Raw genomic sequence first — 24,882 nt, 5'->3', positions numbered from 1 at the left:
GGCAGGGTACGGGGGGGCTGGGGCAGGGTACAGGGGGAGGGGGCTGGGGCAGGGTACAGGGTGCAGGGTACGGGGTGAGGGCGGGGGCAGGGTACACGGAGTGGGGTGTCGAGTGTTGATGGAGGGGGGAGGAAGTGTCTGTTATAATTCAGCCTCCAGTCACACCTCTCTGTCTGAGCCGGTGTTTTTTGGTGGTGGTGTGTCGAGGTGTGTCGAGGAATACGAAGGAAAAGTGGGGAAATAGATTTGAGTTACAGACCAGCCATGATCTGATTAAATGGTGCGACAGGCTCGAGGGACCGAATGGCCTTCTCCTGTTTGTGTTTTCTCCCTGTCCATGTTTGGTTGCTATCACTGCTGTTGTTTTATTCCCAGGTATGGATCCAGTCCCACATCGCAATACACGGAGAATCTCCGCAAACTGTTCAGCCGATTGAATGAGGTCCTTCTCCCAGAATGCCTTGTGATTTGGAACATGGCTATGCCCCTGGGTGAGAAGCTGAGAGGCGGGTTTCTGATTCCTGAGGTAATCGGGTCTGTAGACTGAGGTATAAACACCATCAGTACACAGTGTAATAGGGTCTGTAGACTGCAGTGTAAACACCATCAGTACACAGTGTAATAGGGTCTGTAGACTGCAGTGTAAACACCATCAGTACACAGTGTAATAGGGTCTGTAGACTGCAGTGTAAACACCATCAGTACACAGTGTAATAGGGTCTATAGACTGCAGTGTAAACACCATCAGTACACAGTGTAATAGGGTCTGTAGACTGCAGTGTAAAGACCATCAGTACACAGTGTAATAGGGTCTGTAGACTGCAGTGTAAAGACCATCAGTACACAGTGTAATCGGGTCTGTAGACTGCAGAGTAAAGACCATCAGTACACAGTGTAATAGGGTCTGTAGACTGCAGTGTAAAGACCATCAGTACACAGTGTAATCGGGTCTGTAGACTGCAGAGTAAAGACCATCAGTACACAGTGTAATAGGGTCTATAGACTGCAGTGTAAACACCATCAGTGCACAGTGTAATAGGGTCTATAGACTGCAGTGTAAACACCATCAGTACACAGTGTAATAGGGTCTATAGACTGCAGTGCAAACACCATCAGTACACACTGTAATAGGGTCTATAGACTGCAGTGTAAACACCATCAGTACACACTGTAATAGGGTCCATAGACTGCAGTGTAAACACCATCAGTTGCTGTCACAGAGACATGGTTGAGGGAGGGGCAAGACTGGCAGCTCAATATTCCGGGGTACAGAATCTTCAGGCGAGACAGAGGGGGAGGTATAAGAGGAGGGGGGGGGTCGCAATATTAATTAAAGAATCAATTACTGCCATAAGGAGGGATGATATATTAGCAGGTTCCTCAAATGAGGCCATATGGGTGGAGCTTAAAAACAAAAAGGGGGCAAGCACTTTGATGGGAGTGTACTATAGACCCCCAAACAGTCAGGGGGAGATAGAGGAACAGATATGTAGGCAAATCTCAGAAAATTGTGCAAATAATAGGGTAATAATAGTGGGGGATTTCAACTTCCCCAATATTAACTGGGATACTCAGAGTGTAAAAGGCTTAGAGGGTACAAAATTCTTAACGTGCATCCAGGAGAGCTTTTTGAGCCAGCATGTGGAAAGTCCTACAAGAGAGGGGGCGGTACTGGACCTAATTCTAGGGAATGTGGCCGGCCAAGTGGAAGAAGTGCTCGTCGGTGAGCACTTTGGTGACAGTGACCATTAATTCGGTGAGATTTAAGGTGGTCATGGAAAAGGACAGGGAGGGGCCGGAAATAAAGGTTCTAAATTGGGGAAGGCCGATTTTAATAGGATAAGGCAGGATCTGGCCAAAATGGACTGGGATCAGCTGCTTGTAGGAAAATCCACATCGGAGCAATGGGAGTCTTTCAGAAGGGAGATTGAGACCATACAATGGCAACATGTTCCCGTAAAGGTCAAGGGTGGTTCCAAGAACTCCAGGGAACCTTGGATGTCAGGGGATATACGAGAATGGATTAGGGAAAAAAGGAGGGCTTTTGGCAGATACAAAAGGCTAAAGACAGAGGAAGCCCCAGAGGAGTACAAAAAGTGCAGGGGGATACTTAAAAAAGAAATTAGGAGATCAAGGAGGGGCCATGAAATAACACTGGCGAGCAAAATAAAGGAAAATCCTAAGATGTTTTATAAGTATATTAAGGGTAAGAGGATGACTAGGGAAAAAATAGGGCCCATTAGGGACAAAAATGGCAATCTGTGTGTGGAGCCGGCAGATGTAGGAGGGGTTCTAAATGAATTTTTTGCATCTGTTTTCACTACGGAGAAGGACGATGTAGACATAGAAATACGGCAGGGGGACTGTGATATACTCGAACATATTAACATCGAGCGGGAGGAGGTATTGGCGGTTTTAGCAGGCCTAAAAATGGATAAATCCCCAGGCCCGGACGAAACGTATCCCAGGCTACTGTGTGAGGCAAAGGAGGAGATTGCAGGGGCTCTGACACATATATTCAGAACCTCTCTGGCCACAGGGGATGTGCCAGAGGACTGGAGAACCGCTAATGTAATACCATTATTCAAGAAGGGGAGTAGGGAAAAACCGGGGAACTACAGGCCAGTGAGCCTAACATCAGTGGTAGGAAAATTATTGGAAAAAATTCTGAAGGACAAAATTAGTCTCCACTTGGAGAAGCAAGGATTAATCAGGGATAGTCAACATGGCTTTGTCAAGGGAAGATCATGTCTGACTAATTTGATTGAATTTTTTGAGGGGGTGACTAGGCGTGTGGATGAGGGTAACGCAGTGGATGTGGTATACATGGATTTCAGTAAGGCCTTCGATAAAGTCCCCCACAGGAGACTGGTCAAGAAGGTACGAGCCCATGGAATCCAGGGTGCCTTGGCACTTTGGATACAAAACTGGCTTAGTGGCAGAAGGCAGAGGGTGATGGTCGAAGGTTGTTTTTGTGACTGGAAGCCTGTGGCCAGTGGGGTACCACAGGGATCGGTGCTGGGTCCCTTGCTGTTTGTGGTCTACATTAATGACTTGGATATGAATGTAAAAGGTATGATCAGTAAGTTCGCTGATGATACAAAAATTGGTAGGGTGGTAAATAGCGAGGAGGATAGCCTCAGTCTGCAGGACGATATAGATGGGTTGGTCAGATGGGCGGAACAGTGGCAAATGGAATTTAACCCGGAAAAGTGCGAGGTGATGCACTTTGGAGGGACTAACAAGGCAAGGGAATACACAATGAATGGGAGGACCCTAGGCAAGACAGAGGGTCAGAGGGATCTTGGTGTGCAAGTTCACAGATCCCTGAAGGTGGCGGAACAGGTAGATAAGGTGGTAAAGAAGGCATATGGGATACTTGCCTTTATTAGCTGAGGCATAGAATATAAGAGCAAGGAGGTTATGATGGAGCTGTATAAAACACTGGTTAGGCCACAGCTGGAGTACTGTGTGCAGTTCTGGTCGCCACACTACAGGAAGGATGTGATCGCTTTGGAGAGGGTGCAGAGGAGATTCACCAGGATGTTACCAGGGCTGGAGCGCTTCAGCTATGAAGAGAGACTGGGAAGATTGGGTTTGTTTTCCTTGGAGCAGAGGAGGCTGAGGGGGGCATGATTGAGGTGTACAAAATTATGAGGGGCACAGATAGGATGGATACTAAGGAGCTTTTTCCCTTCGTTGAGGGTTCTATAACAAGGGGACATAGATTCAAGGTGAAAGGCGGGAGGTTGAGAGGGGATTTGAGAAAGAACTTTTTCACCCAGAGGGTGGTTGGAGTCTGGAACTCACTGCCTGAAAGGGTTGTGGAGGCAGGAACCCTCACAACATTCAAGAAGCATTTGGATGAGCACTTGAAATGCCATAGCATACAAGGCTACGGACCAAATGCTGGAATATGGGATTAGAGTAGACAGGGCTGATGGCCGGCGCGGACATGATGGGCCGAAGGGCCTCTCTCCGTGCTGTATAACTCTGACAGTGTAATAGGGTCCATAGACTGCAGTGTAAACACCATCAGTACACAGTGTAATAGGGTCTATAGACTGCAGGGTAAACACCATCAGTACACAGTGTAATAGGGTCTATAGACTGCAGGGTAAACACCATCAGTGCACAGTGTAATAGGGTCTATAGACTGCAGGGTAAACACCATCAGTGCACAGTGTAATCGGGTCTATAGACTGCAGGGTAAATACCCACATTTTTACCCCTCACTGCCCCTCATGGGGTTTAGTATTGAGCCTGTTTTCTCCATCCTTTCCCTGTTTGCAACTGGTCATCTTGATATTCCTTCTGTATTCCCTTTATTCCTTGTGTATTCTATTCTGTCTGTGTCTCTCTCATTTTTCTCCCATTCCCATTGTGTTCTCTTATCCATTGGGTCAGGCAGAGACTGATTAGGAACAGTCAGCATGGTTTTGTGAGAGGAAAATCATGTCTCACGAATTTGATTGAGTTTTTTGAAGGGGTAACCAAGAAGATAGATGAGGGCTGTGCAGTAGACGTGGTCTACATGGACTTTAGCAAAGCCTTTGACAAGGTACCACATGGTAGGTTGTTACATAAGGTTAAATCTCATGGGATCCAAGGTGAGGTAGCCAATTGGATACAAAATTGGATTGACGACAGAAGACAGAGGGTGGTTGTAGAGGGTTGTTTTTCAAACTGGAGGCCTGTGACCAGCGGTGTGCCTCAGGGATCGGTGCTGGGTCCGCTGTTATTTGTTATTTATATTAATGATTTGGATGAGAATTTAGGAGGCATGGTTAGTAAGTTTGCAGATGACACCAAGATTGGTGGCATTGCAGACAGTGAAGAAGGTTATCTAGGATTGCAACGGGATCTTGATAAATTGGGCCGATGAATGGCAGATGGAGTTTAATTTAGATAAATGTGAGGTGATGCATTTTGGTAGATCGAATCAGACCAGGACCTACTCTGTTAATGGTAGGGCGTTGGGGAGAGTTACAGAACAAAGAGATCTGGGAGCACAGGTTCATAGCTCCTTGAAAGTGGAGTCACAGGTGGATAGGGTGGTGAAGAAGGCATTCAGCATGCTTGGTTTCATTGGTCAGAACATTGAATACAGGAGTTGGGATGTCTTGTTGAAGTTGTACAGGGCATTGGTAAGGCCACACTTGGAATACTGTGTACAGTTCTGGTCACCCTATTATAGAAAGGATATTATTAAACTAGAAAGAGTGCAGAAAAGATTTACTAGGATGCTACCGGGACTTGATGGTTTGACTTATAGGGAGAGGTTAGATAGACTGGGACTTTTTTCCCTGGAGAGTGGGAGGTTAAGGGGTGATCTTATAGAAGTCTATGAAATAATGAGGGGCATAGATAAGGTAGATAGTCAAAATCTTTTCCCAAAGGTAGGGGAGTCTATAACGAGGGGACATAGATTTAAGGTGAGAGGGGAGAGATACAAAAGGGTCCAGAGGGGCAATTTTTTCACTCAAAGGGTGGTGAGTGTCTGGAACGAGCTGCCAGAGGCAGTAGTAGAGGTGGGTACAATTTTGTCTTTTAAAAAGGATTTGGACAGTTACATGGGTAAGATGGGTATAGAGGGATATGGGCCAAGTGCAGGCAATTGGGACTAGCTTAGTGGTATAAACTGGGCGACATGGACATGTTGGGCCAAAGGGCCTGTTTCCATGTTGTAAACTTGTATGATTCTATGATTCTAATTCACAAGCAGCTTGTGCATAAAAAGAAATTTCAAACTGATAGAGGAGGAGTGTCCCTTCAGGATGTTCTTTAGTCACTTTGATGGGACAGTGCAGAGGGAGCTTTACTCTGTATCTAACCCTGTACCTGACCCTGGGAGTGTTTGATGGGACAGTGTAGAGGGAGCTTTACTCTGTATCTAACCCTGCACCTGACCCTGGGAGTGTTTGATGGGACAGTGCAGAGGGAGCTTTATTCTGTATCTAACCCTGTACCTGACCCTGGGAGTGTTTGATGGGACAGTGTCGAGGGAGCTTTACTCTGTATCTCACCCTGCACCTGACCCTGGGAGTGTTTGATGGGACAGTGTAGAGGCAGCTTTACTCTGTATCTAACCCTGTACCTGCCCTGGGAGTGTTTGATGGGACAGTGTCGAGGTAGCTTTACTCTGTATTTAACCCTGTACCTGTACCTGTCCCTGGGAGTGTTTGATGGGACAGTGCAAAGGGATCTTTACTCTGCATCTGACCCTGTCCCTGACCCTGGGAGTGTTTGATGGGACAGTGCAGAGGGAGCTTTACTCTGTATCTAACCCTGTACCTGACCCTGGGAGTGTTTGATGGGACAGTGTCGAGGGAGCTTTACTCTGTATCTAACCCTGTACCTGCCCTGGGAGTGTTTGATGGGACAGTGTAGAGGGAGCTTTACTCTGTATCTAACCCTGTACCTGCCCTGGGAGTGTTTGATGGGACAGTGTAGAGGGAGCTTTACTCTGCATCTAACCCTGTACCTGACCCTGGGAGTGTTTGATGGGACAGTGTGGAGGGAGCTTTACTCTATATCTAACCCGTGCTGTACCTGCCCTGGGAGTGTTTGATGGGACAGTGTCGAGGGAGCTTTACTGTGCATCTAACCCCGTACCTGACCCTGGGAGTGTTTGATGGGACAGTGCAGAGGGAGCTTTACTCTGTATCCAACCCTGTACCTGCCCTGGGAGTGTTTGATGGGACAGTGTAGAGGGAGCTTTACTCTGTATCTAACCCTGTACCTGCCCTGGGACTGTTTGATGGGACAGTGTAGAGGGAGATTTACTCTGTATCTTATCCTGGACCTGCCCTGGGAGTGTTTGATGGGACAGTGTGGAGGGAGCTTTACTCTATATCTAACCCGTGCTGTACCTGCCCTGGGAGTGTTTGATGGGACAGTGTCGAGGGAGCTTTACTCTGTATCTAACCCCGTACCTGACCCTGGGAGTGTTTGATGGGACAGTGCAGAGGGAGCTTTACTCTGTATCCAACCCTGTACCTGCCCTGGGAGTGTTTGATGGGACAGTGTAGAGGGAGCTTTACTCTGTATCTAACCCTGTACCTGCCCTGGGACTGTTTGATGGGACAGTGTAGAGGGAGATTTACTCTGTATCTTATCCTGGACCTGCCCTGGGAGTGTTTGATGGGACAGTGTGGAGGGAGCTTTACTCTGTATCTCACCCTGGACCTGCCCTGGGAGTGTTTGATGGGACAGTGTAGAGGGAGCTTTACTCTGTATCTAACCCGTGCTGTACCTGCCCTGGGAGTGTTTGTTAGGACAGTGTAGAGGGAGCTTTACTCTGTATCTAACCCTGTACCTGCCCTGGGAGTGTTTGCTGGGACAGTGTCGAGGGAGCTTTACTCTGTATCCAACCCTGGACCTGACCCTGGGAGTGTTTGATGGGACAGTGTGGAGGCAGCTTTACTCTGTATCTAACCCTGTACCTGCCCTGGGAGTGTTTGATGGGACAGTGTGGAGTGAGCTTTACTCTGTATCTAACCCTGTACCTGACCCTGGGAGTGTTTGATGGGACAGTGTCGAGGGAGCTTTACTCTGTATCTAACCCTGTACCTGACCCAGGGAGTGTGTGATGGGACAGTGTGGAGGGAGCTTTACTCTGTATCTAACCCTGTACCTGCCCTGGGAGTGTTTGATGGGACAGTGTAGAGGGAGATTTACTCTGTATCTCACCCTGGACCTGCCCTGGGAGTGTTTGATGGGACAGTGTAGAGGGAGCTTTCCTCTGTATCTAACCCTGTACCTGCCCTGGGAGTGTTTGATGGGACAGTGTAGAGGGAGCTTTACTCTGTATCTAACCCGTGCTGTACCTACCCTGGGAGTGTTTGATGGGACAGTGTCGAGGGAGCTTTACTCTGTATCCAACCCTGTACCTGACCCTGGGAGTGTTTGATGGGACAGTGTGGAGGCAGCTTTACTCTGTATCTAACCCTGTACCTGCCCTGGGAGTGTTTGATGGGACAGTGCAGAGGGAGCTTTACTCTGTATCTAACCCTGTACCTGACCCTGGGAGTGTTTGATGGGACAGTGCAGAGGGAGCTTTACTCTGTATCTAACCCGTGCTGTACCTGCCCTGGGAGTGTTTGATGGGACAGTGTGGAGGGAGCTTTACTCTGTATCTAACCCGTGCTGTACCTGCCCTGGGAGTGTTTGATGGGACAGTGCAGAGGGAGCTTTACTCTGTATCTAACCCTGTACCTGACCCTGGGAGTGTTTGATGGGACAGTGCAGAGGGAGCTTTACTCTGTATTTAACCCTGTACCTGACCCTGGGAGTGTTTGATGGGACAGTGCAGAGGGAGCTTTACTCTGTATCTAACCCTGTACCTGCCCTGGGAGTGTTTGATGGGACAGTGCAGAGGGAGCTTTACTCTGTATCTAACCCTGTACCTGTCCCTGGGAGTGTTTGATGGGACAGTGCAGAGGGAGCTTTACTCTGTATTTAACCCTGTACCTGACCCTGGGAGTGTTTGATGGGACAGTGTCGAGGGAGCTTTACTCTGTATCTTACCCTGTACCTGTCCCTGGGAGTATTTGATGGGACAGTGCAAAGGGATCTTTACTCTGCATCTAACCCTGTCCCTGACCCTGGGAGTGTTTGATGGGACAGTGTAGAGGGAGCTTTACTCTGTATCTAACCCTGTACCTGCCCTGGGAGTGTTTGATGGGACAGTGTGGAGGGAGCTTTACTCTGTATCTAACCCTGTACCTGACCCTGGGAGTGTTTGATGGGACAGTGTAGAGGGAGCTTTACTCTGCATCCAACCCTGTACCTGCCCTGGGAGTGTTTGATGGGACAGTGCAGAGGGAGATTTACTCTATATCTTACCCTGGACCTGCCCTGGGAGTGTTTGATGGGACAGTGTGGAGGGAGCTTTACTCTGTATCTCACCCTGGACCTGCCCTGGGAGTGTTTGCTGGGACAGTGCAGAGGGAGCTTTACTCTGTATCGAACCCGTGCTGTACCTGCCCTGGGAGTGTTTGATGGGACAGTGTGGAGGGCGCTTTACTCTGTATCTAACCCGTGCTGTACCTGCCCTGGGAGTGTTTGATGGGACAGTGTAGAGGGAGCTTTACTCCGTATCTAACCCTGTACCTGCCCTGGGAGTGTTTGATGGGACAGTGTAGAGGGAGCTTTACTCTGTATCTAACCCTGTACCTGCCCTGGGAGTGTTTGTTAGGACAGTGTAGAGGGACCTTTACTCTGTATCTAACCCTGTACCTGCCCTGGGAGTGTTTGATGGGACAGTGCAGAGGGAGCTTTACTCTGTATCTCACCCTGCACCTGACCCTGGGAGTGTTTGATGGGACAGTGCAGAGGGAGCTTTACTCTGTATCTAACCCGTGCTGTACCTGCCCTGGGAGTGTTTGATGGGACAGTGTAGAGGGAGCTTTACTCTGTATCTAACCCTGTACCTGACCCTGGGAGTGTTTGATGGGACAGTGTAGAGGGAGCTTTACTCTGTATCTAACCCTGTACCTGACCCTGGGAGTGTTTGATGGGACAGTGTAGAGGGAGCTTTACTCTGTATCGAACCCTGTACCTGACCCAGGGAGTGTGTGATGGGACAGTGTGGAGGGAGCTTTACTCTGTATCTAACCCTGTACCTGCCCCGGGAGTGTTTGCTGGGACAGTGTAGAGGGAGCTTTACTCTGTATCTCACCCTGTACCTGCCCTGGGAGTGTTTGATGGGACAGTGCAGAGGGTGCTTTACTCTGTATCCAACCCTGTACCTGACCCTGGGAGTGTTTGATGGGACAGTGTAGAGGGAGCTTTACTCTGTATCTAACCCTGTACCTGACCCTGGGAGTGTTTGATGGGACAGTGCAGAGGGAGCTTTACTCTGTATTTAACCCTGTACCTGACCCTGGGAGTGTTTGATGGGACAGTGTAGAGGGAGCTTTACTCTGTATCTAACCCTGTACCTGTCCCTGGGAGTGTTTGATGGGACAGTGCAGAGGGAGCTTTACTCTGTATTTAACCCTGTACCTGACCCTGGGAGTGTTTGATGGGACAGTGTGGAGGGAGCTTTACTCTGTATCTAACCCTGTACCTGACCCTGGGAGTGTTTGATGGGACAGTGTAGAGGGAGCTTTACTCTGCATCCAACCCTGTACCTGCCCTGGGAGTGTTTGATGGGACAGTGCAGAGGGAGATTTACTCTGTATCTTACCCTGGACCTGCCCTGGGAGTGTTTGATGGGACAGTGTGGAGGGAGCTTTACTCTGTATCTCACCCTGGACCTGCCCTGGGAGTGTTTGCTGGGACAGTGCAGAGGGAGCTTTACTCTGTATCGAACCCTGCACCTGACCCTGGGAGTGTTTGATGGGACAGTGCAGAGGGAGCTTTACTCTGTATCTAACCCGTGCTGTACCTGCCCTGGGAGTGTTTGATGGGACAGTGCAGAGGGAGCTTTACTCTGTATCTAACCCTGTACCTGACCCTGGGAGTGTTTGATGGGACAGTGTAGAGGGAGCTTTACTCTGTATCTAACCCTGTACCTGACCCTGGGAGTGTTTGATGGGACAGTGTAGAGGGAGCTTTACTCTGTATCTAACCCTGCACCTGACCCAGGGAGTGTGTGATGGGACAGTGTGGAGGGAGCTTTACTCTGTATCTAACCCTGTACCTGCCCCGGGAGTGTTTGCTGGGACAGTGTAGAGGGAGCTTTACTCTGTATCTCACCCTGTACCTGACCCTGGGAGTGTTTGATGGGACAGTGCAGAGGGAGCTTTACTCTGTATCTAACCCTGTACCTGACCCTGGGAGTGTTTGACGGGACAGTGTAGAGGGAGCTTTACTCTGTATCTAACCCTGTACCTGCCCTGGGAGTGTTTGATGGGACAGTGTAGAGGGAGCTTTACTCTGTATCTCACCCTGCACCTGCCCTGGGAGTGTTTGATGGGACAGTGCAGAGGGATCTTTACTCTGCATCTAACCCTGTACCTGACCCTGGGAGTGTTTGATGGGACAGTGCAGAGGGAGCTTTACTCTGTATCTAACCCTGTACCTGTCCCTGGGAGTGTTTGATGGGACAGTGCAAAGGGATCTTTACTCTGCATCTAACCCTGTACCTGACCCTGGGAGTGTTTGATGGGACAGTGTGGAGGGAGCTTTACTCTGTATCTAACCCTGCACCTGATCCAGGGAGTGTGTGATGGGAAAGTGTGGAGGGAGCTTTACTCTGTATCTTACCCTGGACCTGCCCTGGGAGTGTTTGATGGGATAGTGTCGTGGGAGCTTCACTCTGTATCTAACCCTGTACCTGCCCCGGGAGTGTTTGATGGGACAGTGTAGAGGGAGCTTTACTGTGTATCTAACCCTGCACCTGCCCTGGGAGTGTTTGATGTGACAGTGCAGAGGGAGCTTTACTCTGTATCTAACCCTGTACCTGCCCTGGGAGTGTGTGATGGGACAGTGTAGAGGGAGCTTTACTCTGTATCTAACCCGTGCTGTACCTGCCCTGGGAGTGTTTGATGGGACAGTGTAGAGGGAGCTTTACTCTGTATCTAACCCTGTACCTGCCCTGGGAGTGTTTGATGGGACAGTGTAGAGGGAGCTTTACTCTGTATCTAACCCTGTACCTGCCCTGGGAGTGTTTGATGGGACAGTGTAGAGGGAGCTTTACTCTGTATCTAACCCGTGCTGTACCTGCCCTGGGAGTGTTTGATGGGACAGTGTCGAGGGAGCTTTACTCTGTATCTAACCCTGTACCTGACCCTGGGAGTGTTTGATGGGACAGTGTTGAGGGAGCTTTACTCTGTATCTAACCCTGCACCTGCCCTGGGATTGTTTGATGGGACAGTGTAGAGGGAGCTTTACTCTGTATCTAACCCTGTACCTGCCCTGGGATTGTTTGATGGGACAGTGTCGAGGGAGCTTTACTCTGTATCTCACCCTGCACCTGACCCTGGGAGTGTTTGATGGGACAGTGTAGAGGCAGCTTTACTCTGTATCTCACCCTGTACCTGCCCTGCGAGTGTTTGATGGGACAGTGCAGAGGGAGCTTTACTCTGCATCTAACCCTGTACCTGCCCTGGGAGTGTTTGATGGGACAGTGTAGAGGGAGCTTTACTCTGTATCTAACCCTGTACCTGCCCCGGGAGTGTTTGATGGGACAGTGGAGAGGGAGCTTTACTCTGTATCTAACCCTGTACCTGCCCCGGGAGTGTTTGATGGGACAGTGTAGAGGGAGCTTTACTCTGTATCTAACCCTGTACCTGCCCCGGGAGTGTTTGATGGGACAGTGTGGAGGGAGTTTTACTCTGTATCTAACCCTGTACCTGCCCTGGGAGTGTTTGATGGGACAGTGTGGAGGGAGCTTTACTCTGTATCTAACCCTGCACCTGATCCAGGGAGTGTGTGATGGGAAAGTGTGGAGGGAGCTTTACTCTGTATCTTACCCTGGACCTGCCCTGGGAGTGTTTGATGGGATAGTGTCGTGGGAGCTTCACTCTGTATCTAACCCTGTACCTGCCCTGGGAGTGTTTGATGGGACAGTGTCGAGGGAGCTTTACTCTGTATCGAACCCTGTACCTGCCCTGGGAGTGTTTGATGGGACAGTGTGGAGGGAGCTTTACTCTGTATCTAACCCTGTACCTGCCCTGGGAGTGTTTGATGGGACAGTGTAGAGGGAGCTTTACTCTGTATCTAACCCTGTACCTGCCCTGGGAGTGTTTGATGGGACAGTGTAGAGGGAGCTTTAATCTGTATCTAACCTGTGCTGTACCTGCCCTGGGAGTTTTTGATGGGACAGTGTAGAGGGAGCTTTACTCTGTATCTAACCCTGTACCTGCCCTGGGAGTGTTTGATGGGACAGTGTGGAGGGAGCTTTACTCTATATCTAACCCGTGCTGTACCTGACCCTGGGAGTGTTTGATGGGACAGTGTAGAGGGAGCTTTACTCTGTATCTAACCCTGTACCTGACCCTGGGAGTGTTTGATGGGACAGTGCAGAGGGAGCTTTACTCTGTATCTAACCCTGTACCTGCCCTGGGAGTGTTTGATGGGACAGTGTAGAGGGAGCTTTACTCTGTATCTAACCCTGTACCTGCCCTGGGAGTGTTTGATGGGACAGTGCAGAGGGAGCTTTACTCTGTATCTAACCCTGTACCTGCCCTGGGAGTGTTTGATGGGACAGTGTAGAGGGAGCTTTACTCTGTATCCAACCCTGTACCTGCCCTGGGAGTGTTTGATGGGACAGTGCAGAGAGAGATTTACGCTGTATCTTACCCTGGACCTGCCCTGGGAGTGTTTGATGGGACAGTGCAGAGGGAGCTTTACTCTGTATCTCACCCTGGACCTGCCCTGGGAGTGTTTGCTAGGACAGTGTAGAGGGAGCTTTACTCTGTATCTAACCCTGTACCTGCCCTGGGAGTGTTTGATGGGACAGTGTAGAGGGAGCTTTACTGTGTATCCAACCCTGTACCTGCCCTGGGAGTGTTTGATGGGACAGTGTCGAGGGAGCTTTACTCTGTATCTAACCCTGTACCTGCCCTGGGAGTGTTTGATGGGACAGTGTAGAGGGAGCTTTACTCTGTATCTCACCCTGTACCTGCCCTGGGAGTGTTTGATGGGACAGTGTGGAGTGAGCTTTACTCTGTATCTAACCCTGTACCTGACCCTGGGAGTGTTTGATGGGACAGTGTCGAGGGAGCTTTACTCTGTATCTAACCCTGTACCTGACCCAGGGAGTGTGTGATGGGACAGTGTGGAGGGAGCTTTACTCTGTATCTAACCCTGTACCTGCCCTGGGAGTGTTTGATGGGACAGTGTAGAGGGAGATTTACTCTGTATCTCACCCTGGACCTGCCCTGGGAGTGTTTGATGGGACAGTGTAGAGGGAGCTTTCCTCTGTATCTAACCCTGTACCTGCCCTGGGAGTGTTTGATGGGACAGTGTAGAGGGAGCTTTACTCTGTATCTAACCCGTGCTGTACCTGCCCTGGGAGTGTTTGATGGGACAGTGTGGAGGGAGCTTTACTCTGTATCTGACCCGTGCTGTACCTGCCCTGGGAGTGTTTGATGGGACAGTGTAGAGGGAGCTTTTCTCTGTATCTAACCCTGTACCTGACCCTGGGAGTGTTTGATGGGACAGTGTGGAGGGAGCTTTACTCTGCATCTAACCCTGTACCTGCCCTGGGAGTGTTTGATTGGACAGTGCAGAGGGAGCTTTACTCTGTATCTAACCCTGTACCTGCCCTGGGAGTGTTTGATGGGACAGTGTGGAGGGAGCTTTACTCTGTATCTAACCCGTGCTGTACCTGCCCTGGGAGTGTTTGATGGGACAGTGTAGAGGGAGCTTTACTCTGTATCTAACCCTGTACCTGACCCTGGGAGTGTTTGATGGGACAGTGTAGAGGGAGCTTTACTCTGTATCTAACCCTGTACCTGACCCAGGGAGTGTGTGATGGGACAGTGTGGAGGAAGCTTTACTCTGTATCTAACCCTGTACCTGCCCTGGGAGTGTTTGATGGGACAGTGCAGAGGGAGCTTTACTCTGCATCTAACCCTGTCCCTGACCCTGGGAGTGTTTGATGGGACAGTGTGGAGGGAGCTTTACTCTCTATCTAACCCGTGCTGTACCTGACCCTGGGAGTGTTTGATGGGACAGTGCAGAGGGAGATTTACTCTGCATCTTACCCTGGACCTGCCCTGGGAGTGTTTGCGAGGACAGTGTCGAGGGAGCTTTACTCTGTATCTAACCCGTGCTGTACCTGCCCTGGGAGTGTTTGATGGGACAGTGTGGAAGGAGCTATACTCTGTATCTAACCCTGTACCTGCCCTGGGAGTGTTTGATGGGACAGTGCAGAGGGAGCTTTACTCTGTATCGAACCCGTGCTGTACCTGCCCTGGGAGTGTTTGATGGGACAGTGTGGAGGGAGCTTTACTCTGTATCTAACCCTGTACCTGCCCTGGGAGTGTTTGATGGGACAGTGTAGAGGGAGCTTTACTCTGTATCTAACCCGTGCTGTACCTGCCCTGGGAGTGTTTGATGGGACAGTGTAGAGGGAGCTTTACTCTGTATCTCACCCTGTACCTGACCCTGGGAGTGTTTGATGGGACAGTGTGGAGGGAGCTTTACTCTGTATCTAACCCTGTACCTGCCCTGGGAGTGTTTGATGGGACAGTGTCGAGGGAGCTTTCCTCTGTATCTCACCCTGCACCTGACCCTGGGAGTGTTTGATGGGACAGTGTCGAGGGAGCTTTACTCTGTATCTAACCCGTGCTGTACCTGCCCTGCGAGTGTTTGATGGGACAGTGTGGAGGGAGCTTTACTCTGTGTCTAACCCTGTACCTGACCCTGGGAGTGTTTGATGGGACGGTGTAGAGGGAGCTTTACTCTGTATCTAACCCTGTACCTGCCCTGGGAGTGTTTGATGGGACAGTGTGGAGGGAGCTTTACTCTGTCCTCATGGATTGGTGTGTGTGCGTCAGTTGTTCTCTGCCTGTTTCTGTGTGTGTGGTGACTCTGGGCTCATTTGGGCTATCTCGGAGAGACGGATTGTACCTCTGCCTGTTCTGTCCTTTTCATGCAGTTGCAATATTTGGATTCGACTCTGCGTGGCGACGTCATTGAAGCAAATTTCTACAGTGCGGTCTTGGCCAACGATCATGGGTTTGATGTCTTGGACTTGCACTATCACTTCCGTTTCGAGCTGAAGCACCGAGCTCAGGACGGTATTCACTGGAACAAGGTCGTGCACCGCAGTATCACCAACATGTTGCTGGCACACATCGCTGAGGCATGGGGTGTGACACTGTCACCCAAGACAGTCCAAGGTAACACGCTCTCGGCTAATCACCGACTCTTTCCCCCCGCAACACCTGGGGGGGGGGTTTCAGCAGCTGATGGGCGGGGGCGGAGACGGAGACGGAGGGGAATGTCGGCGGTCTGGGTGACGGAGAGGAGATGGGGTTGGAAGCTGTGACTCGGGGTGAATTAGGAGAATGGGCCACGGCTGTGGACAGTTTGGTTCAGACTGAATCGGTGAGCAGGGGGGAGATGGAGTTTGTAATCCTTCCATCTTCCCAATGTTTAACTGTAGGAAAAATGAGAGCACGTCGTATTGGAGGGAACATTGTGAGGTGGATCAGGCATTGGTGAGGAGGCAGGAGGAAGAAGGGATTGGTGGGGGAGAGAGTGAGGAGGAGAGAGAGTGGGGGGGGGGGGGGGGAAAGAGAAGAAGAGGAGGGGGAGTGGGGAGGGGGAAGAGTGGGGGGGTCGTGGGGAAGAGTGGAGGGGTCGGGGGGGGAGTGGGGAGGGGGGTCGGGGGGGAGGAGGGTGTGGGGAGGGGGGTCGGGGGGGTCGGGGGGGAGGAGGGTGTGGGGAGGGGGGTCGGGGGGGTCGGTGGGGAGGGGGGTCGGGGGGGTCGGGGGGGAGGAGGGTGTGGGGAGGGGGGTCGGGGGGGTCGGGGGGGAGGAGGGTGTGGGGAGGGGGGTCGGGGGGGGAGGAGGGTGTGGGGAGGGGGGTCAGGGGGGGAGGAGGGTGTGGTCAGGGGGGGAGTGGGGTGTGGTCAGGTGGGGTGTGGGGAGGGGGGTCGGGGGGGGGAGTGGGGTGTGGGGAGGGGGGTCGGGGGGTGTGGGGAGGGGGGTCGGGGGGAGTGGGGAGGGGGGTCGGGGGGGAGGAGGGTGTGGGGAGGGGGGTCAGGGGGGGAGGAGGGTGTGGGGAGGGGGGTCAGGGGGGGAGTGGGGAGGGGGGTCAGGGGGGGAGTGGGGAGGGGGGTCAGGGGGGGAGTGGGGTGTGGGGAGGGGGGTCAGGGGGGGAGTGGGGTGTGGGGAGGGGGGGTCAGGGGGGGAGTGGGGGTCGGGGGGGAGGAGGGTGTGGGGAGGGGGGGTCGGGGGGGAGGAGGGTGTGGGGAGGGGGGTCAGGTGGGGAGGGGGGTTGGGGGGAGTGGGGTGTGGGGAGTGGGGGTCGGGGGGGAGGAGGGTGTGGGGAGGGGGGTCAGGGGGGGAGTGGGGTGTGGGGGTGGGTGGGGTGTGGGGAGTGGGGGTCGGGTGGGGTGGGGGTCGGGTGGGGTGTGGGGAGTGGGGGTCGGGGGTGGGTGGGGTGTGGGGAGTGGGGGTCGGGTGGGGTGTGGGGAGTGGGGGTCGGGTGGGGTGTGGGGAGTGGGGGTCGGGTGGGGTGTGGGGAGTGGGGGTCGGGGGGGAGTGGGGTGTGGGGAGTGGGGGTCGGGGGGGAGTGGGGTGTGGGGGTCGGGGGGTGTGGGGTGTGGGGGTGGGTGGGGTGTGGGGAGTGGGGGTCGGGTGGGGTGTGGGGAGTGGGGGTCGGGGGGGAGTGGGGTGTGGGGAGGGGGGTCGGGGGGGAGTGGGGTGTGGGGAGGGGGGTCGGGGGGGAGTGGGGTGTGGGGAGGGGGGTCGGGGGGAGTGGGGTGTGGGGAGTGGGGGTCGGGGGGGAGTGGGGTGTGGGGGTCGGGGGGAGTGGGGTGTGGGGGTGGTTGGGGTGTGGGGAGTGGGGGTCGGGTGGGGAGTGGGGGTCGGGTGGGGTGTGGGGGTCGGGTGGGGTGTGGGGAGTGGGGGTCGGGTGGGGTGTGGGGAGTGGGGGTCGGGGGGGAGTGGGGTGTGGGGAGTGGGGGTCGGGGGGGAGTGGGGTGTGGGGAGGGGGGTCGGGGGGGAGTGGGGTGTGGGGAGGGGGGTCGGGGGGAGTGGGGTGTGGGGAGTGGGGGTCGGGGGGGAGTGGGGTGTGGGGGTCGGGGGGAGTGGGGTGTGGGGGTGGTTGGGGTGTGGGGAGTGGGGGTCGGGTGGGGAGTGGGGGTCGGGTGGGGTGTGGGGGTCGGGTGGGGTGTGGGGAGTGGGGGTCGGGTGGGGTGTGGGGAGTGGGGGTCGGGGGGGAGTGGGGTGTGGGGAGTGGGGGTCGGGGGGGAGTGGGGTGTGGGGGTCGGGGGGTGTGGGGTGTGGGGGTGGGTGGGGTGTGGGGAGTGGGGGTCGGGTGGGGTGTGGGGAGTGGGGGTCGGGGGGGAGTGGGGTGTGGGGAGGGGGGTCGGGGGGGAGTGGGGTGTGGGGAGGGGGGTCGGGGGGGAGTGGGGTGTGGGGAGGGGGGTCGGGGGGAGTGGGGTGTGGGGAGTGGGGGTCGGGGGGGAGTGGGGTGTGGGGGTCGGGGGGAGTGGGGTGTGGGGGTGGTTGGGGTGTGGGGAGTGGGGGTCGGGTGGGGAGTGGGGGTCGGGTGGGGAGTGGGGGTCGGGTGGGGTGTGGGGGTCGGGTGGGGTGTGGGGAGTGGGGGTCGGGGGGGAGTGGGGTGTGGGGAGGGGGGTCGGGGGGGAGTGGGGTGTGGGGAGGGGGGTCGGGGGGAGTGGGGTGTGGGGAGTGGGGGTCGGGGGGGAGGAGGGTGTGGGGAGGGGAGGGAGGGGGGTCGGGGGGGAGGAGGGTGTGGGGAGGGGGGTCAGGTGGGGAGTGGGGGTCGGGGGGGAGGAGGGTGTGGGGAGGGGGGGGAGTGGGGAGGGGGGTCGGGGGGGAGGAGGGTGTGGGGAGTGGGGGTCGGGGGGGGAGGGGGGTGTGGGGAAGGGAGGGAGTGGGGGGTGTGGGGAGGGGGGTCGGGGGGTGTGGGGAGTGGGGGTCGGGGGGGAGGAGGGTGTGGGGAGGGGGGGTCAGGGGGGGAGTGGGGTGTGAGGGTGGGTGGGGTGTGGGGAGTGGGGAGTGGGGGTCGGGTGGGGTGTGGGGAGTGGGGGTCGGGGGGGAGTGGGGGTGTGGGGAGGGGAGGGAGTGGGGAGGGGGGTCAAATGCTGCCCCCTCAGACTGTAATGCTCAGGTTCTATTCACAGCCCCGTTGTGTTTGGATTTGATGCCGAGGGGCCGTCCAGTCGCTGCGAGTGGGGTCTGTGTCCCCTTCTGCCATCGAGGGACCCCTGAGTCCCACAACAGCAACACCGTGGAAACCGACTTCATCCGTGACTTCACTGAAACAAGATTTGGTGCTCCCTGTCCTGGATACACCAGCTTTCACATCAACCCGACCTCAAACAGTACGCCCCATGTTTAACTCTTGTCTATTGTGGGGACAATGGGCAGCAGTCTATGACCATGACATGAACAGCGTACAGTACCTCTGGTAACCAGGGCCACAGTGTTTCAGTGGAGAGACGGGGCAGACGGAGCTCACACTGGCTACCCCTCTTGCACTGGGAGCAGCAGATATATTTCAAATGTTACTCAGTATTTGTGAATCCCTAAATCTCATCATCTCTCTGTCTCTGTGTTTCTCACCACCCGTCCCCTACACCCCTCTCTCTGGGTCTCTTCAACATCCACCCATAACAGGGTAGTGTAAATCCGAGGCCCCTGAATCCCCCCCCCAGAGGATAGTAACAGACTTCAGGAGGACAGAGACAGACTGGTGAAATGAGCAGACACATGGGGGATGCAATTTAATGCAGAGAAGTGTGAAGCGATACATTTCGGTAGGAAGAATGAGGAGAGGCAAAATAAACTAAATGGTACAATTTTAAAAGGGGTGCAGGAACAGAGAGATCTGGGGGTATATGTACACAAATCATTGAAGGTGGCAGGACAGGTTGAGAAAGTGGTTAAAAAAGCAAACGGGATCCTGGGCTTTATAAATAGAGGCACAGAGTACAAAAGTATGGAAGTCATGATGAACCTTTATAAAACACTGGTTCGGCCACAACTGGAGTATTGTGTCCAGTTCTGGGCACCGCACTTTAGGAAAGATGTGAAGGCCTTAGAGAGGGTGCAGAAGAGATTTACTGGAATGATTCCAGGGATGAGGGACTTTAGTTACGTGGATAGACTGGAGAAGCTGGGGTTGTTCTCCTTGGAACAGAGACGGTTAAGGGGAGATTTGATCGAGGATTTCAAAATCATGAAGGGTCCAGACAGAGTAGATAGAGAGAAACTGTTCCCATTGGTGGAAGGGTCAGTAACCAGAGGACACGGATTTAAGGTGATCGGTAAAAGAGCCAGAGGGGAGATGAGGAAACATTTTTTTACTCAGCGAGTTGTTCTGATCTGGAATTCACTGCCTGAAAGGGCGGTGGAAGCAGATTCAATAATAACTTTCAAAAGGGAATTGGAGAAATACTTAGAGTCAGAGAGTTATACAGCACGGATAGAGGCCCTTCGGCCCATCGTGTCCGCGCCGGCCATCAAGCCCTGTCTAATCTAATCCCATATTCCAGCATTTGGTCCGTAGCCTTGTATGCTATGGCATTTCAAGTGCTCATCCAAATGCTTCTTGAATGTTGTGAGGGTTCCTGCCTCCACAACCCTTTCAGGCAGTGAGTTCCAGACTCCAACCACCCTCTGGGTGAAAAAGTTCTTTCTCAAATCCCCTCTAAACCTCCCGCCTTTTACCTTGAATCTATGCCCCCTTGTTGTAGAACCCTCAATGAAGGAAAAAAGCTCCTTCGTATCCATCCTATCTGTGCCCCTCATAATTTTGTACACCTCAATCATGTCCCCCCTCAGCCTCCTCTGCTCCAAGGAAAACAAACCCAATCTTCCCAGTCTCTCATCATAGCTGAAGCGCTCCAGCCCTGGTAACATCCTGGTGAATCTCCTCTGCACCCTCTCCAAAGCGATCACATCCTTCCTGTAGTGTGGCGACCAGAACTGCACACAGTACTCCAGCTGTGGCCTAACCAGTGTTTTATACAGCTCCATCATAACCTCCTTGCTCTTCTTTTCTATGCCTCGGCTAATAAAGGCTAGTATCCCATATGCCTTCTTTACCACCTTATCTACCTGTTCCGCCGCCTTCAGAGATCTGTGAACTTGCACACCAAGATCCCTCTGACCCTCTGTCTTGCCTAGGGTCCTCCCATTCATTGTGTATTCCCTTGCCTTGTTAGTCCCTCCAAAGTGCATCACCTCGCACTTTTCCGGGTTAAATTCCATTTGCCACTGTTCCGCCCATCTGACCAACCCATCTATATCGTCCTGCAGACTGAGGCTATCCTCCTCGCTATTTACCACCCTACCAATTTTTGTATCATCAGCGAGCTTACTGATCATACCTTTTACATTCATATCCAAGTCATTAATGTAGACCACAAACAGCAAGGGACCCAGCACCGATCCCTGTGGTACCCCACTGGCCACAGGCTTCCAGTCACAAAAACAACCTTCGACCATCACCCTCTGCCTTCTGCCACTAAGCCAGTTTTGTATCCAAAGTGCCAAGGCACCCTGGATTCCATGGGCTCGTACCTTCTTGACCAGTCTCCTGTGGGGGACTTTATCGAAGGCCTTACTGAAATCCATGTATACCACATCCACTGCGTTACCCTCATCCACACGCCTAGTCACCCCCTCAAAAAATTCAATCAAATTAGTCAGACATGATCTTCCCTTGACAAAGCCATGTTGACTATCCCTGATTAATCCTTGCTTCTCCAAGTGGAGACTAATTTTGTCCTTCAGAATTTTTTCCAATAATTTTCCTACCACTGATGGGGAAAATGCTAGAGTCTATTATAAAGGATGTGATAACAGGACACTTTGACAAATCCTATTATTATTTTCTGTCAACATGGATTTATGAAAGGGAAATCATGTTTGACAAACCTACTGGAGTTTTTTGAGGATGTAACTGGTAGAATAGATAGGGGAGAACCAGTGGATGTGGTGTACTTGGATTTTCAGAAGGCTTTTGATAAGGTCCCACACAGGAGGTTAGTGAACAAAGTTAGAGCACATGGGATTGGGGGGAATATACTGACATGAATTGAGAATTGGTTGACAGACAGGAAACAGAGAGTAAGAATAAACGGGTCTTTTTCGGGGTGGCAGGCAGTGACTAGTGGGGTACCGTAGGGATCAGTGCTTGGGCCCCAGCTATTCACAATATATATCAATGATTTGGATGAGGGAACTAAATGTAACATTTCCAAGTTTGCTGATGATACAAAACTAGGTGGGATCGTGAGTTGTGAGGAGGATGCAAAGAGGCTTCAAGGGGATATTGACAGGCATAGTGAGTGGGCAAATACATGGCAGATGGAAAATAATGTGGGAAAATGTGAAGTTATCCACTTTGGTAGGAAAAACAGAAATGCAGAGTATTTTTTACATGGTGAGAGATTGGGAAATGTTGATGTTCAAAGGGACCTGGGTGTCCTTGTACACCAGTCACTGAAAGCAAACATGCAGGTGCAGCAAGCAATTAGCAAGGCGAATGGTATGTTGGCCTTTATTACAAGAGGATTTGAGTACAGGAGTAAAGATGTCTTGCTGCAGTTATACAGGGCCTTGGTGAGACCACACCTGGAGTATTGTGTACAATTTTGGTCTCCTTACCTAAGAGAGGATATACTTCCCATCGAGGGAGTGCAACGAAGGTTCACCAGACTGATTCCTGGGGTGGCAGGATTGTTGTATGAGGAGAGATTGAGTAGACTCGGCCTGTATTCTCTGGAGTTTAGAACAATGAGAGGGGATCTCATTGAAACATGCAAAATTCTTACAGGGCTCGACAGGGTAGATGCAGGGAGGATGTTTCCCCTGGCTGGGGAGTCTGGAACCAGGGGTCACAGTCTCAGGATAAGGGGTCAGCCATTTAGGACTGAGATGAGGAGAAATTTCTTCACTCAGAGGGTGGTGAATCTTTGGAATTCTCTACCCCAGAGGGCTGTGGAGGCTCAGTCATTGAGTACATTCAAAACAGAGATCGATAGATTTTTAGATATTAAAGGCATCAAGGGATATGGGGATAGTGCAGGAAAATGGCGTTGAGGTAGAAGATCAGCCAGGATCTGATTGAATGGCGGAGCAGGCTCGAGGGGCCGGATGGCCGACTCCTGCTCCTATTTCTTATGAATTGGGCTAATTGGATAGCTCTTTCAAAGAGCTGGCACAAGCACGATGGGCCAAATGGCCTCTTCCTGTGCTGTATGATTCTATGATCACTTGTGCTCTTTGTGTTGTAGCTGACCCTGCACCGTACCGGGCGGATTTGGCCCCACCGCAAGCCGACAGACGCTATCGTGGCCCAGCCCGGACTGGAGGTTCCTCTGATGGCTACTGGGGGCTGAGGAGTAACGATCTGGTGATGAGATGGCGACTGCACCGGTGGATCCCTGCCCCCTACAGCAGGCTGCCCCACGATCGACTGGGACACTACTGATTTGTGTGCTGTGTGGGGGAGCTCTGGGCCTGGGCACAGGGAGGGAGCTGCGTTGTGGCTTCACTGTGGGCAGGCAAGGGATTGGGCACAGGGATTGGGAAGGGAAACTCTGGGCTGAACCCTGACTCAGGGAGGTGGGGGAGTTCGGTGGGATGGGGGTAAGGGGGTCGGTGAGATGAGGAGGGGGAGTTTGGTGGGATGGGGCGAGCGGGGGGGGTGGGGGGGGAGTTTGGTGGGACGGGGGGGAGGGGGAAGTTTGGTGGGACGGGCGGGGGGAGAAGTTTGGGGGGGGGAGAAGTTTGGTGGGGGCGAAGTTTGGCGGGGCGGGGTTGGGTGAGGGGGGGTGGAAGTTTGGCAGGGTGGGGGCGAAGTTTGGCGGGGCGGGGTTGGGTGAGGGGGGTGGAAGTTTGGCAGGGTTGGGGCGAAGTTTGGCGGGGCGGGGTTGGGTGAGGGGGGGGAAGTTTGGCGGGGGTTGGGTGAGGTGGGGGGGTGAGTTCGGTGGTGGGGGGGCGGGGAGCTTGTGGGGGGGGCGAGGTGGGGGAGAGTTCGGTAGGTGGGGGAGAGTTTGTGGGGGGGGGGGATTTCGGACGGTGGCGGGGGGGGGGGCGGGAGTTTGTGGGGGGTGGATTTTGGACGGTGGCGGGGGGGGGGGCGGGAGTTTGTGGGGGAGGGGGGGGGGGCGAGGTGGGGTGAAGCAGTGCCTGAAACTTTTCTCTTGTAATTATGGGTGTTTTGAAGCGGCCTCTGGGCTTGTTCGTGATCTGAATGGTTTGTAGTTTTGAATTAAGATGCAATAAAATGGTTTTTAGACTCCAGTTTTTGTGTTCATAAATGTGGTGGGGGTCTGGAACTCACTGGCTGAGAGGGGTGGGAGAGGCAGAAACCCTCAACAATTGTTCATTAACATCAAGATTATGATTAGCGATACTGAAACTTCAGAAAGTAAACTGTTGTAGACCAGGTCTGTATAAAGGCAGTTCAGGAGAATTGCTGATTATTGTCCAATCATCAGGATCACTGGCTGGGACTGAGATAAATTGGTGAGCATGATGGGCCGAATGGCCGTCCCCTGTGCTATACCTACTATGAGAGCCAGTCTATTGGATTAACAGCTGGAGATAGCCGGTATATTGAAGTGATTAGCGTCTGCTTGCTGGTGGTGAACAGTTTCCAGGACTAACATGACTGAGTCTTTATGGCCCGTGTAATATAGCTGGTTAGATGCCTTTTCCCAGGACGCTGGTTCGATGAGCCTCCTGTTCATCATTGCTCACGGATCCTCAGCCTCAGGGTGAATCCACCTGATGCACTGGGCCAGCAGCATCAACTCGCTGCCTCACATCTCACTGTCCCCCGACCTCAGTGAGACTTCACTATTTAGTCACACACTTAGCTCTGTCTGACTTCGAGAATCTCCCTTTTGTCCTGGATACACGCTGATCCTATTAGAGGCTCCCTTCTTCGTGTCCACGTTAAGACTAAATATGTACCCAACACTCTAATACACCTTGATTTTTAAAGGAAAGACCCATTCTATTCATTCGATCAATCTGAGTGACATAAGAGCATAAGAAATAGGAGCAGGAATAGGCCATTTGGCCCCTCGAGCCTGCTCCGCCATTCAATCAGATCATGGCTGATCATCGCTTAGCTCAGTCCATAGCATGTTGCTTCCGCTGTTTACCATGCATGTAGTCCTGAGTTGTAGCTTCACCAGGTTGGCACCTCATTTTTAGGTATGCCTGGTGCTGCTCCTGGCATGCTCTTCTACACTCCTCATTGAACCAA

General features: G+C 52.9%; 1 protein-coding gene across 1 annotated transcript; it reads left to right on the top strand.

Annotated features, from left to right (window-relative positions):
• Positions 1-391: 391 nt before the first annotated feature.
• On the top strand, positions 392-23,230 carry fam113 (family with sequence similarity 113). The gene is made up of 4 exons (XM_067977749.1): positions 392-526; positions 15,557-15,800; positions 18,776-18,976; positions 22,898-23,230. Exons 1-4 carry the CDS (start codon positions 476-478, stop codon positions 23,092-23,094), a joined length of 693 nt encoding a protein of 230 aa, XP_067833850.1. The 5' UTR covers positions 392-475; the 3' UTR covers positions 23,095-23,230.
• Positions 23,231-24,882: the final 1,652 nt, after the last annotated feature.

The sequence above is a fragment of the Heptranchias perlo genome, unplaced genomic scaffold, assembly GCF_035084215.1.
Source record: "Heptranchias perlo isolate sHepPer1 unplaced genomic scaffold, sHepPer1.hap1 HAP1_SCAFFOLD_1760, whole genome shotgun sequence".
NCBI classification, from domain to species: Eukaryota; Metazoa; Chordata; class Chondrichthyes; order Hexanchiformes; family Hexanchidae; genus Heptranchias; species Heptranchias perlo.
This window is presented reverse-complemented; position numbering and strand designations above follow the sequence as displayed.